The sequence below is a fragment of the Schistocerca gregaria genome, chromosome 9 (genome assembly GCF_023897955.1).
Source record: "Schistocerca gregaria isolate iqSchGreg1 chromosome 9, iqSchGreg1.2, whole genome shotgun sequence".
Taxonomy (NCBI): domain Eukaryota; kingdom Metazoa; phylum Arthropoda; class Insecta; order Orthoptera; family Acrididae; genus Schistocerca; species Schistocerca gregaria.
Window position 1 is genome coordinate 187,749,955 of NC_064928.1, and position 14,353 is coordinate 187,764,307.

Below are 14,353 nucleotides of genomic sequence, written 5' to 3' on the forward strand. Positions count from 1 at the left end.
TTCTGACGATACCATCCACAGTCAATAACTTTGTTGTTGCCCGACAGAGCGAACATATGCTGCGTGGGCAGCATTATTAATCTGATTTCTAACCCACTTTGCAAGTGGTGGTATTTTTAGGAGTAGGAGCAGGAAAAGGTGAAATGCTTCGTTACTGCTGGTAGATTTTACAAGTTTACTATAGTCGGAATTAGGATTACATTAGGCTTACTTAATTTTGGCTGATATGAGTACGTAGGTGCGAAGCCGTACAGGTATCAACGCTAACAGCTACTTAGTAGTGGACAAACTATTACTGAAGTAACTGACGTAACGAAGTCTGTAACGGCTAACCCCCTATGAAGTAGAAGCTCTGTCGTAGTGCCAACCTAAGAACTTGTAAGTACGCCGTGGCATCGTAGCTATGGATACCGCAGTTTCTGCATGATGGAGCAACACCCCACTTCGACATTACAGTTTGTTGACACTTCAACATCTGGATAAGGCCAGTATTACACTATCAAATTTCTTTGTCAAATATCTTTGTCCAATATCATTGTCAAAGAAATTTGATGGTGTAATAGTAAACTTTGTGAAATGTCATCCAATATTTGATCAAATCTAGGGCCTCGCTGTAGATTTGATCAAAGAAGTCGTTTGTCTTCAGTTCACTGCAATGTGACATGTTACCACATGGAGCAATAGCATCGGTGCATTCTGTCGTCTGTAGTGTTTTTATAAACATTGCCGGTAAATACAATTGGTGTGTGCCGACAAGTACAAAATTAATAGAGATGTATGAAGCTGATGAGGCGCTTTACAACGTGAGGCACTCTGAATACAAAAATACATTACGAAGATTGGAGACCTGACCTAACCTAACTTAACCCTCTCCTGTAGCAAGGAATCGGAGTGCTACAGTGAGTCTATCTTCTGCAGATGTAGCAGTTCTTAAGTGAATATTGTGCTTTGTGATGTGAGGATACACTTCATTGAGCACATACAGAAATGTATGCTCATCCATTCTTAAGTAATTGATGTACCACTTGACGTCCTCCACTATAAGCTCATGTAACAAGTTTTGTTGAATGCTTTTATCCTGTCGTAAAATCCACGGTGAAGCAGTTCCTTATGTGCAGTACATTCAACAACGTGTTCCCGGTGCCTTTGACACTATCGCAGAAAGGCCGGAAAGTGTGAAAGAGTGCGGCAATCAATGAAGCCACTTTGCTCATTTGTTGTACACTCCTGGAAATTGAAATAAGAACACCGTGAATTCATTGTCCCAGGAAGGGGAAACTTTATTGACACATTCCTGGGGTCAGATAAATCACATGATCACACTGACAGAACCACAGGCACATAGACACAGGCAACAGAGCATGCACAATGTCGGCACTAGTACATATATATCCACCTTTCGCAGCAATGCACGCTGCTATTCTCCCATGGAGACGATCGTAGAGATGCTGGATGTAGTCCTGTGGAACGGCTTGCCATGCCATTTCCACCTGGCGCCTCAGTTGGACCAGCGTTCGTGCTGGACGTGCAGACCGCGCGAGACGACGCTTCATCCAGTCCCAAACATGCTCAATGGGGGACAGATCCGGAGATCTTGCAGGCCAGGGTAGTTGACTTACACCTTCTAGAGCACGTTGGGTGGCACGGGATACATGTGGACGTGCATTGTCCTGTTGGAACAGCAAGTTCCCTTGCCGGTCTAGGAATGGTAGAACGATGGGTTCGATGACGGTTTGGATGTACCGTGCACTATTCAGTGTCCCCTCGACGATCACCAGAGGTGTACGGCCAGTGTAGGAGATCGCTCCCCACACCATGATGCCAGGTGTTGGCCCTGTGTGCCTCGGTCGTATGCAGTCCTGATTGTGGCGCTCACCTGCACGGCGCCAAACACGCATACGACCATCATTGGCACCAAGGCAGAAGCGACTCTCATCGCTGAAGACGACATGTCTCCATTCGTCCCTCCATTCACGCCTGTCGCGACACCACTGGAGGCGGGCTGCACGATGTTGGGGCGTGAGCGGAAGACGGCCTAACGGTGTGCGGGACCGTAGCCCAGCTTCATGGAGACGGTTGCGAATGGTCCTCGCCTATACTCCAGGAGCAACAGTGTCCCTAATTTGCTGGGAAGTGGCGGTGCGGTCCCCTACGGCACTGCGTAGGATCCTACGGTCTTGGCGTGCATCCGTGCGTCGCTGCGGTCCGGTCCCAGGACGACGGGCACGTGCACCTTCCGCCGACCACTGGCGACAACATCGATGTACTGTGGAGACCTCACGCCCCACGTGTTGAGCAATTCGGCGGTACGTCCACCCGGCCTCCCGCATGCCCACTATACGCCCTCGCTCAAAATCCGTCAACTGCACATACGGTTCACGTCCACGCTGTCGCGGCATGCTACCAGTGTTAAAGACTGCGATGTAGCTCCGTATGCCACGGCAAACTAGCTGACATTGACGGCGGCGGTGCACAAATGCTGCGCAGCTAGCGCCATTCGACGGCCAACACCGCGGTTCCTGGTGTGTCCGCTGTGCCGTGCGTGTGATCATTGCTTGTACAGCCCTCTCGCAGTGTCCGGAGCAAGTATGGTGGGTCTGACACACCGGTGTCAATGTGTTCTTTTTTCCATTTCCAGGAGTGTTGATGCGATGCAGCTCTGTACTGTATTCCGGGAAGATTTGTTGTCCTGACACGCATACCGACCACTTCCAGTCAGTCCCTTTAGTGTATCGGTTTTATTGATGTTCACCCCGGACTTACCGTCGGCCACGGTACACGTCAGAGTGACGCCGCGGAGGGCTATGACCGACCGCGGCGGGGCTAACGTCTCCCGTGCAGCAGGGCTCCAGAGATAGCGCCGGGGACGTGCAGTTTTCAGGAGCCGCCCGGCCGGTGGGCAGCGCGGCGCCCACGGCGCAGTGTCGGGCAGACCGCGGCGGCCGTCAGCCGTCAGCGCGGCCCACGCGCCGCCCTGGGCCCCATTCAACTGCGCCCGGCCAGGGGAGGGGGAGGGGGTGACGGCTGCCCGCCGCTTTTAGCGCCGCGCCCGGCCCCGACCCCTGCCTACACGACCGCATGCATATTGCGCCACCTAGCGCCGGGGACGGTCGGGCCGCCTCCACCCGCGATTCGCAATTAGCGACCGACCGCCCCAATTACCTGCGATCGCCAGCTCGTTTACCTCTCTCACTCTACACTCGCTCCCAAATGTCAGACAATAATCGCGAGAGGCTGGAATTAGCGCCACACCGCAACTTTTTGACTGAATACAAATATTACCATTTTACCCACGATGTTCCACACCCGCTACCTCTCGGATGTCTGCCCCCGGTAGCTGAGTGGTCAGCGCGACGGACTGTCATTCCTAAGGGCCCGCGTTCGATTCCCGGCTGGGTCGGACATTTTCTCCGCTCAGGGACTGGGTGTAGTGTTGTCCTACTCATCATCATTTCATCCCCAATGACGCGCAAGTCGCCGAAGTGGCGTCTGATCGAAAGACATGGACCAGGCGAGCGGTCTATCCGACGGGAGGCCGTCACACGCCATTATTATTACCTGTCGGATGTTTTTACCGGCTACCCATTTCCGCTGTGACACTTCTAGAGTCATTCAAAGAAAGTCTGCGGTCAGAAGCGCATAAATTCCCAGATCATGCTATAGTAGAAAGCTGTGAGGACGGGGCGTGAGTCGTGCTTGGGGAGCTCAGTTGGTAGAGCATATGCCCACGAACACAGTTTTAATCTGCCAAGAAGTTTCATGCTATAGTAGTTCCAGGTGACTTTGACCTCCAGAGCACAGACTCGGATGTCTACGGATTCATTGCAGGGCTACAGACAGTTATGCGAAGTAATTTTGAACATATTTTCTGAAAACTACACTACTGGCCATTAAAATTGCTACACCAAGAAGAAATGCAGAGGACAAACGGGTATTGATCGGACAGATATATTATACTAGAAACATGTGATTACATTTTTACGCAATTTGGGTGCAGAGATCCTGAGCAATCAGTACTCAGAACAACCACCTCGGGCCGTAATAACGGCCTTGTTACGCCTGGGCATTGAGTCAAACAGAGCTTGGATGGCGTGTACACGTACAGCTGCCCATGCAGCTTCAACACGATACAACAGTTCATCAAGAGTAGTGATTGGCGTATTGTGACGAGCCAGTTGCTCGGCCACCATTGACCAGACGTTTTCAACTGGTGAGAGATCTGGAGAATGTGCTGGCCAGGGCAACAGTCGAACATTTTCTGTATCCAGTAAGGCCCATACAGGACCTGAAACGTGCGGTCGTGCATTATCCTGTTGAAATGTAGGGTTTCGCAGGGAAGGGTAGAGCCACGGGTCGTAACACATCTGAAATGTAACGTCCACTGTTCAAACTGCCGTCAATGCGAACGAGAGGCTACCGAGACGTGTTACCAATGGCACCCCATACCATCACGCTGGATGATACACCAGTATGGCGATAATGAATACACGCTTCGAATGTGTGTTCACCGCGATGTCGCCAAACACGGATGCGACCATCGTGATGCTGTAAACAGAACCTGGATTCATCCGAAAAACTGACGATTTGCCATTCGTGCACCCAGGTTCGTCGTTGCGTACACCATAGCAGGCGCTGCTGTCTGTGATGTAGCGTCGAGGGTAACCGCAGCCGTGGTGTCCGATCTGATAGTCGGTGCTGATGCAAACGTCGTCGAAATCTTCGTGCAGATTGTTGTTGTCCTGCAAATGTCGCCATCTGTTGACTCAGGGATCGAGACGTGGCTGCACGATCCGTTACGGCCATGTGGATAAGATGCCTGTCATCTCGACTGCTAGTGATACGAGGCCGTTGGGATCCCGCACGTCGTTCCGTATTACCCTCCTGAACTCACCGATTCTGCTAACAGTCATTGGATCTCGACCAACCCGAGCAACAATCTCGCGATACGATAAACCGCAACCGCGATAGGCTACAATCCAACCTTTATCAAAGTCGGAAACGTGATGGTACGCATTTCGCCTTCTTACACGAGGCATCACAACAACGTTTCACCAGGCAACGCCGGTCAACTGCTGGTTGTGTGTGAGAAATCGGTTGGAAACTTTCCTCATGTCTGCACGTTGTGTTGTCGCCACCGGCGCCAACCTTGTATGAATGGTCTGAAAAGCTAATCATTTGAATATCACAGTATCTTCTTCCTGTCGGCCAAATTTTACGTCTGTAGCACTTCATCTTCGTGGTGTAACAATTTTAATGGCCAGTAGTGTAGTTCGAGGTGATTTTGATCTGCCGAGCATAGACTCGGATGTCTATGGATTAACTGCAGGGGGCACAGACAGACAGTTGAGCGAAGTAATTTTGAACATATTTTCTGAAAACTATCTTAAGCAAATATTTCGGCAGCCCACGCGCAAAGGAAGCGCCAAAGTAACTGCTATAGCCATGCGCATTCAAATACAGAGACATGTATACAGGCAGAATACGGCGCTGCTGTCGGCAACGCCTATATAAAACAGCAAGTGTCTGGCACAGTTGTTAGATAGGTTACTGTTGCTATAATGCCAAGTTATAAAAATTTAAGTTAGTTTGAACGTGGTGTTATAGTCGGCGAACGAGCGATGGGACACAGCCTCACCGAGGTAGCGCTGAAGTAGGGATTTTCCCGAGCTACCATTTCACGAGGTTACGGTGAATATCAGGAATCCGACGTCGCTGCGGCCGGAAAAAAATCCTGCAAGAACCGGATGAACGACGACTGAAGAGAATGTTTCAACGTGACTGAAGTGCAACCCTTCCGCAAATGGCTGGGCCATCAACAAGTGTGAGTGTGCGAACCATTCGACGAAACATCATCGATATGGGCTTTCGGAGGCGAAGGCCCATTCTTATACCATTGATGACTGCACGACACGAAGCTTTAAGCTTCGCTTGGGGCCGTCAACACGGACATTGGACTGTTGATGACTGGAATCATGGTGCGTGGTCCGACGAGTCTCGACTGAAATTGTATCGACCGGATTCACGTGTACGGGTATGGAGACACCCCCCTGAATCCTTGGACCCTGCATGTCAGCAGGGACTGTTCAAGCTGGTGGAGGCTCTGTAATGGTGTGGGACGTGTGTGGTTGTAGTGATATGGGACTCCTATTACGTCTAGATACGACTCTGACAAGTGAAACGTACGTACGCATCCTATCTGATCACCTGCACCCATTCAAATCCATTGTGCATTTCGACGGGCTTGGGTAATTCCTGCTGGACAATGCGACACGTCACACGTCCAGAATTACTACAGAATGGCTCGAGGAACACTCTGAGTTTAAACACTTCCGCTGGCGGTCAAACTCCCCAGGCATGAACGATACTGTGCATCTCTGGGGTGCCTTGCAACATGCTGTTCGGAAGAGGTCTCCACACCCTCGTACTCTTCCCTCCAGCTCTACTTCAAACATTAGACGAGTTCACGCCACGTTATGTTGCGGCACTTCTGCGTGCTCGTGGCGGTCCTACACGATATTAGGCAGGTGTACAACTTTCTTTGGCTCTTCAGTGAACTTTAGACCTTTTAGGTACAAATACGCTGGACCTTATCGACAATGTCATTATAGAAAGGGGTATTAGCAATCATGATATTACAGCAACTATGGTTGCGAAATTTAATAAACAGTTTAGAAGGCTACGGTCGCAGGTTCGACTCCTGCCTCGGACATGGATGTGTGTGATGTCCTTAGGTCAGTTAAGTTTAAGTAGTTCTAAGTTCTAGGGGACTGATGACCTCCGATGTTGTCCCACAGTGCTCAGAGCCATTTGAACCATTTTTTCTTTCGACTTTGGTGGTACAGGCATGTGATGAGAATGGAGCCAACTAGAACCGTCAAAATAAATTTGGAAAGACAGGTGGATGGGAAAAGACCTCAAGGAAGACCTCGAACCCAATGGATGGACTTGATTAAGGCTGATCTAGTGACCAGAGTATGGACAGTGGATGATGTTCTCTGTGAACAGGTGTATTTGGACAGGACGAAGTGGAAGAAGCTCATTACCAGTATCTGGGAAACTGAAACTGTTAAATGATGATGATGATGATGATGATGATGACAAGGTATCCTTCACCACGCGCCGTACCGTGCATTACGGAGTAAAAATAGTTCAAATGGCTCTGAACACTATGGGACTTAACATCTGAGGTCATCAGTCCCCTGGAACTTAGAACTACTTAAACCTAACTAACCTAAGGACATGACAGACATCCATGCCGGAGGCAGGATTCGAACCTGCGACCATAGGGGTTGCACTGTTACAGACCGAAGCGCCTAGAACCGCTCGGCCACAACGGCCGGCATTACGATCTATGCAGATGTACAATAGATGTAAATGAACAGGAATACTACCTTTTTAACTGCAATATTCCACAGGGAACTTCATTGCTTGATATTGAAGTTGCCGCACCAGGCTTTATGCAGCGAATATGAAGCTGTCATGAGTTGTAATTACTGGCGTAAATGTGCAAATGATTATCATTTCATTGCAACGGCAAAAATAGGTAGGAGTAACCTCATTGGATTCTCAGCAAGTGATACAGGTACATACAAGAAGAATCCATCTGCCTTACTCTTTAAGTGTTGTCGGGTTCACTGTTTGGTTGGCCAGGGCGTGACCCCATTTCACCGTCCCCTTCTCGTTGACATGACCACGTAATCGTATGAGAACCGCAAGACTGAGCAGCATACGCTTTGTTGGAGGACTATGAAGACACATGGGAACATTACGCGCAAAATGTAAGGCAAAATAAAAGCAATGGCAACATAACAGCATTAATTGTAACGTAGAAAATACCACATGTTACGCATTACCTTAAGAATGGTGAAATCTCTTCTCCATGAACCACTTGCAGCACAGATAACAATTTTAAGTGTGATGACAGACATTACCACATAACCATCTGGCCTTCCGTAGCTCAACTCAAACCATACGTTCACGCTGTAGGTTTGTTGCTGGCAACTCGCTGCTAACTGTGACCAACTTCCCTGCATCTGTTCCCGCAGCCAGGTAAGTGCTAACAGAGTCAAACGCGGCACTGCTAGAGTGACTTCGACGCAGCCAGTCACGACTGAAGTTTCGGGACACGTGGCAATGGTCGTGGTACGAAACACAGACTGACTCGATTTCGTCGCCTGGCAAGCATCGTTAACGAGCAGTGGCGCAAGCACCGATGGTGCGGGTTTAATGGGTCAGACTCAATGGGCTTGGTTCATCACTGAGCAGCGAGCAGCGAGGTCAGTTCAGCTCTTGGTTGTTTATTTGCCGAGAACAACGATCTTCAGCTAATTTGAACATCACTATCCATTCTGACATGCACTGTCTACATTACAGATTTCACACAACGGTTTACCGCTTCAAAAGAAAGAATGATAGTGTCAAACACAGCTAATTAGGAAATAGTTATGAATTTAGAGGCACTACATAAATAGGTATAACAAAAATATTGAGTGATACTTACTGGATTATTACTTCACTGGATGATGAGAGAGCTCTGAACCTATTGTACTTACCTTACATAGCATGTAGACACAAACAGCACTAGATAAGCGAATTATGTGCTGGCAGTTCGTATATCATTTGCCATATGATCGACTGGGGAGAGTAAAGCTGTTCCAACAGACTATGACCAAATATCAGGGCGGATCTCACTGTCTCGGAGGGAGTTGGTTGAAGTTTGCATTGGGATAGGATATGGAGTGTGCGTGGATGTGTGCGAACGGAGGGATGTGTTTGTGAAGGTATGGCAGCATATCAGGGTTGGTGATCAGAGGGGAGACAATGGGGTTTGTGGATAGTATAGGAGACACGCAGGTGTTCGATTTTGGTGAGGGGTGGGAATTTATTGAGGTCATAGAAGATCTATGTGGGGGAAGATAAACGGGTGCGGAAGGCGAAATGGAGGACATGGCGTTCGAGGATTTGTAGGGACTTGAGAACTTTGGTGGGGCAGAAATCCATGCAACATTTACATGGCAGAGGATGGGTTGGATCAGGATTTTGTAGGTCTGGAGAATAGTGAAGGGGTAATCCTCAAGTTCGGCCGGTTACTAGTTTTAGTCTTTTGTGGCCGTACTGCTGGACGGTTACTGGGTAAGGTTTCCACGCTAGTTGCCAGTCGAGGATTAGTCCAGGACATTTTAGTGTGTTAGTTAACTGGATAGGATGGCTGTAAATTGTAAGGTAGAAGTCATGCAGGTGGAAGGTACGGGTGGTCCCCCCTATAATTGTTGCCTGGGTTTTGGAGGGGTTGATCTTGAGGAGCCATTGGTTTCACCAGGAGGTAAACTGACTGAGTGGATTTAGAGAGATCTTTGGGATCCTGATTAACACCGAGTGGAGTCCTAAACAGGCAGCTGGAAGAATTTCTGCATGGAGCGCGTGGCCTGATTGCGGGGTATGTGGTGCGCTATGCTGGTGGCAAGATTGGTGTATCGTGTGGTGGCTGTCGGAGGTACCCAGCATGTTCTGGACGTTGTCTGGTAAGTTTACATACACGTGGATCTCGTACTGCTCACTGCTCGGTACTGGCTTGCCTGTACAGAGACGTTCCGGCACCCAACTGGAGCCTGGCAACCGGCTGGACGCAGGTGTATGCCTGGTTGCCGAAGTGATCGGCGAACGGGCGTGGATAGGGCATTCCTTCTTCCTCAGGAATGAGAAGTCGGAGCCATCTTGATAACAGTTGAGATCCTCCACAAACAACTACGCCCGACAAAGCCGGTGTACTGTGGCTTATGTTGCTTTTGTAGGATAATTTGGGATTGTTTACGGGCTGACAGACCACAAATGTCCCATACCACATTGATCGTCTCGGCTTTCGCGACATTGTAGTACGTTGTACTCGTTTACACCCTATACATAAATAGTTTCGCTGCCAAAGGGAACCATAAGGTTCTCTACAAAGTTTTACGCGAGTATGAATCCCAGCCATGAGAAAATAAGTAGGGTTGCTGTACTCTGACTGTCGTGTCTGCATGGTGAGTGTATCAGGACATTTGCTCAGGCACAAAGGCACACCGATATTCCTGCCATAAGATCAATTGGCTGCTTATCGAATGTGGTCAACAAATTCTGCTACCTCAGTTCGCTACTATTTCTTTAGACGAAATAAACGCAAGAATTGGCGAAGTAACGAACACATTCGTAAACTCCGCAAAAGAGATTGAGTCAATAAACACGTCATGATGATCACAAAAATGCTATCTACCAAGAATGAGTGCTGAGCAGCCTCTTATATGGTGCTGAAGTCTGGACGTCATACGCCAAACAAGGACATAAGCTGAACGTCCGACCAGTGAGATGTCTGTTCATTGTATTCAAATTTGTGCCTGTGTCGTAGTGTAACGTCCTTTTGCAATAGCGAGGTGTAAGGAAGGGACGTCCAGATATATACTCACCTCCTATTTGTTCTACAACAGACCACATGTTATGATTCATGAGCTCCGTTTTGGAAGATTAGAATCTTGAATTCCTTTGTTGTAACATATTCCACACACGTTTATTCGTTGTTTTCATTTCTGTGAGAGGCCTATTAGGCTTCTAGACGGCTATCACTATCCATCACATTTACTTGCGACGGTAATATATTCTTACCACATGACTTATATCTACAACCAATGTATAGTATGACAATCGCCGACACTACAGAAGGAGAACATACACGCAAATGACCAGACGGAAAGTTCATAATTTCGTGAAAAAAAAAAAAATGGGGCAGGAGGAATATTTGAATCCAGCACCGCAACAACATAGCCACGATGTCTTGGTTCTTGTAAATTGCTCGACGTTGCACTTCTTGAACTTTGACCGCTCATTGTTTCTATTTTACTTCTTTTTCAGAGGTCACTACACCTTCTTCCTGTTTTCATGCGTGATGTGTGTCCAGTTTTTGACGGGGTATCCACTGGGCCATTTTGCCACTAAATCTGAGGGTGCCATGTCGTTCCTAATACCGGATGATCAAAAAGTCAGTATAAATTTGAAAGCTGAATAAATCACGGAATAATGTAGATAGACAGTTACAAATTGACACACATACTTGGAATGACATGGGGTTTTATTAGAGCCAAAAAAATACAAAAGTTCAAAAAATGTCCGGCAGATGGCGCTTCATCTGATCAGAATAGCAATAATTAGCATAACAACGTAAGACAAAGCAAAGATGATGTTCTGTACAGGAAATGCTCAATATGGCCACCACCACTCCTCAACAATAGCTTTAGTCGAGGAATAATGTTGTGAACGGCACCGTAAAGCATGTCCGGAGTTATGGTGAGGCATTGGCGTCGGATGTTGTCTTCCAGCATCTCTAGAGATGTCGGTCGATCACGATACACTAGCGACTTCAGGTAACCCCAAACCCAATAATCGCACGGACTGAGGTCTGGGGACCTGGGAGGCCAAGCATGACGAAAGTGGCGGCTGAGCACACGATCATTACCAAACGACGCGCGCAAGAGATCTTTCACGCGTCTAGCAATATGGGGTGGTTCTAGTAAAACCCCATGTCATTCCAAGCATGTGTGTCAATTTTTACCTCCCTATCTATGAGGGCTGTCCAGAAAGTAAGTTACGATCGGTCGCGAAATGGAAACGACTATGAAAATCCGATAAGGCTTTGCAAAGATGTGTTGGGCAGTGTCTCTAGTATGACTCTTTTCATTCCTGAGCTCTTAGTGAGCGGGTAAAGATGTTATAGAAAATAGTCTCTCCCGCCAAGTACGAGGGCCTGGTGAGAATTTCCCCCTGAAGCTATGCAACAAACATTACATAACTGTAGTGCGGTTTCCTCTTCAAGACAATTCTCAGCCTCATCCTGCAGGGGCAATGAAGATGTTCCTGCACCGTTTCAATTGGAAATGTTTGGTTACCCACAATGCAGCCCGTAATTGTCTCCCACTGAGTTTCATCTCTGCTTAAACGAACCGCTGGCTATGAAGACAACATTTTGGCACAGACAAAGAGCTTTAGGCCAGCGTAGAGAATTGGCGGAAAGCACTGGTGGCTGCCTTCTATGATGAGGGTATTGGAAAGTTGGTACAACGCTACGACGAATGTCTGAGTCAGGACGGCGACTACGTAGAGAAGTAGCTGGAAGGTGTAGCTAACTGTTACAAATGAAACATTTCTGATTTTCACTGTGATTTTCATTTCGCTATCAATAGTAACTTACTTTCTGGACAACCCTCGTACATTATTCCGTGGTTTATTAAGTTTTCAAATTTATACTGACTTTTTGATCACCCGGTATACCAGACTAGAGCAGATCATGAGTCTCCGAGAGGGGTACAAGACTTCACTGAAATTGCGAAAAAAAATTGACAGGGGTTGTGTTGTGTACATAGTTCCGCATACCCCGCTAAGCACAACAGCGCAGGCGCAGCGCTCGTCCGTCTCCACACTACGAGATGGCGCTGCCTTGGAGACGGACTAAATTCTGCTTCCGCCGATCCGCGTATTAATATGTAACGCAGGCAATGAGATTGCTGCTAACGTAGAAGCCTTTCTCCTCGCAGATCACACTCGAGCAGTGATACAAGAACGCGCGAGGTATTATAACGAGTGTACATACCTCTGATTAGTCAATCTGCATTTGTCTGCACCAATCTGTACCATTCTGCATTTGTCTGTACCAGTCTATCGTCAAGTTTCAGTCTGCGCCTAATAAGATTACCATATTCCTGTACACAGCCATGAAGACAAATGTATAGACACTGTCAAGTATCAGATATATGTGAGAATAAGATTAATGTACCAAGACCAAAGGAACATCAGATTGTCAATTGTAAATAGCATCCAGTATCAAGTTAAGTAAGGTTTATGATTATTATTATTTTAATAAATGTGTGTGAAAATAATCAAGTTCTGTTTGAAGTTGGTCACCGTCAATCTGCTACTCTATGCGTGCAAGTGGCATTTCTTTCGTCTGACCTAACGGCAGAAGATAAACACGCCACGATAAGACCACGAGACATATTGCTGACACTCTACTTCGTTAGAGCGACAAGTCAAATAATATGATGGCGTGTGTACCGAAGGTCTTACAGTACGCACACCACAGGTTGTTTTTGTTATGAAGTCTTCCAAACACTTGCAGCGCTCTTCAGACTGCGTGGCTACTTGTGTGAGAGTACGAGGTGCAGAGCTGACCTGTCGGTGAGGACCGGGGACTGGTGCCAGTACGCCGCTGAGGTACTCACCCTTCTGCCGTCGGAGCGGATGGCGGGGGCGGCCTTGGTGGCGGCGTCCTTGTGGTGTCCCGCCTGTTGTTGGTGCTGCTGCTGGTGCTGTCTGCCGGTGGTGCTGGGCTGCAGCCGCGCTGTCATAGTCAACCGTCAGCACCCCGCGCTCCGCATCTGCAACCGCGCACGCCAAACACCGCCTACAGAAACTGACGTCTTTCTCATGGCCCACTCAGACAAGCATCGCCACCACTAAGGGGTACTCACAGAGTTTCAACAGTTTCCATGACTAAAGAATTTATTGGTAGCGCACTCGAGCAGATGATGCGATTGCTCACGCGCTACCTGCGATATGTATGCTACAATGCTATGGCAGACCAGAGAGCAGTGCCGGCTGCAGTAGGAGCCGTGTAGGTAGTAGTAGTGGTAGTAGCTAGCAGTCGGGCGATTGGCCGGGCGTGCCTGAGCGATGTAGAATAAGGTAAAAGCAGCCGCGCGCATGTCTAATTTGTAACAACTGAGCCGGCCGTTGTGGCCGTGCGGTTCTAGGCGCTTCAGTCTGGAACCGCGTGACCGCTACGGTCGCAGGTTCGAATCCTGCCCCGGGCATGGAGGTGTGTGATGTCCTTAGGTTGTTGTTGTTGTTGTTGTTGTGGTGGTGTTCAGTCCAGAGACTGGTTTGATGCAGCTCTCCAAGCTACTCTATCCTGTGCAAGCTTCTTCATCTCCCAGTACCTACTGCAACCTACATCCTTCTGAATCTGCTTAGTGTATTCATCTCTTGGTCTCCCTCTACGATTTTTACCCTCCACGCTGCCCTCCAATACTCAACTGGTGATTCCTTGATGCCTCAGAACATGTCCTAACAACCGACCCCTTCTTCTAGCCAAGTTGTGCCACAAACGTCTCTTCTCCCCAATCCTATCCAATACTTCCTCATTAGTTATGTGATCTACCCATCTAATCTTCAGCATTCTTCTGTAGCACCACATTTCGAAAGCTTCTATTCTCTTCTTGTCCAAACTATTTATCGCCCATGTTTCACTTCCATACATGGCTACACTCCATACAAATACTTTCAGAAAAGACTTCCTGACATTTAAATCTATACTCGATGTTAACAAATTTCT

The 14,353-nt window shown here is 48.1% G+C and overlaps 1 protein-coding gene across 1 annotated transcript in view; it reads right to left on the reverse strand.

Moving 5' to 3' along the window:
* Window positions 1-14,353, reverse strand: part of LOC126291496 (transcription factor HES-1-like) — a 387,022-nt gene that overhangs the window by 335,005 nt on the left and 37,664 nt on the right. Inside the window, exon 2 of the mRNA XM_049985003.1 lies at window positions 13,242-13,397. Coding sequence (XP_049840960.1) covers window positions 13,242-13,367 — 126 coding nt within the window. The 5' untranslated portion in view covers window positions 13,368-13,397. The remainder of the gene's footprint in view (window positions 1-13,241; window positions 13,398-14,353) is intronic.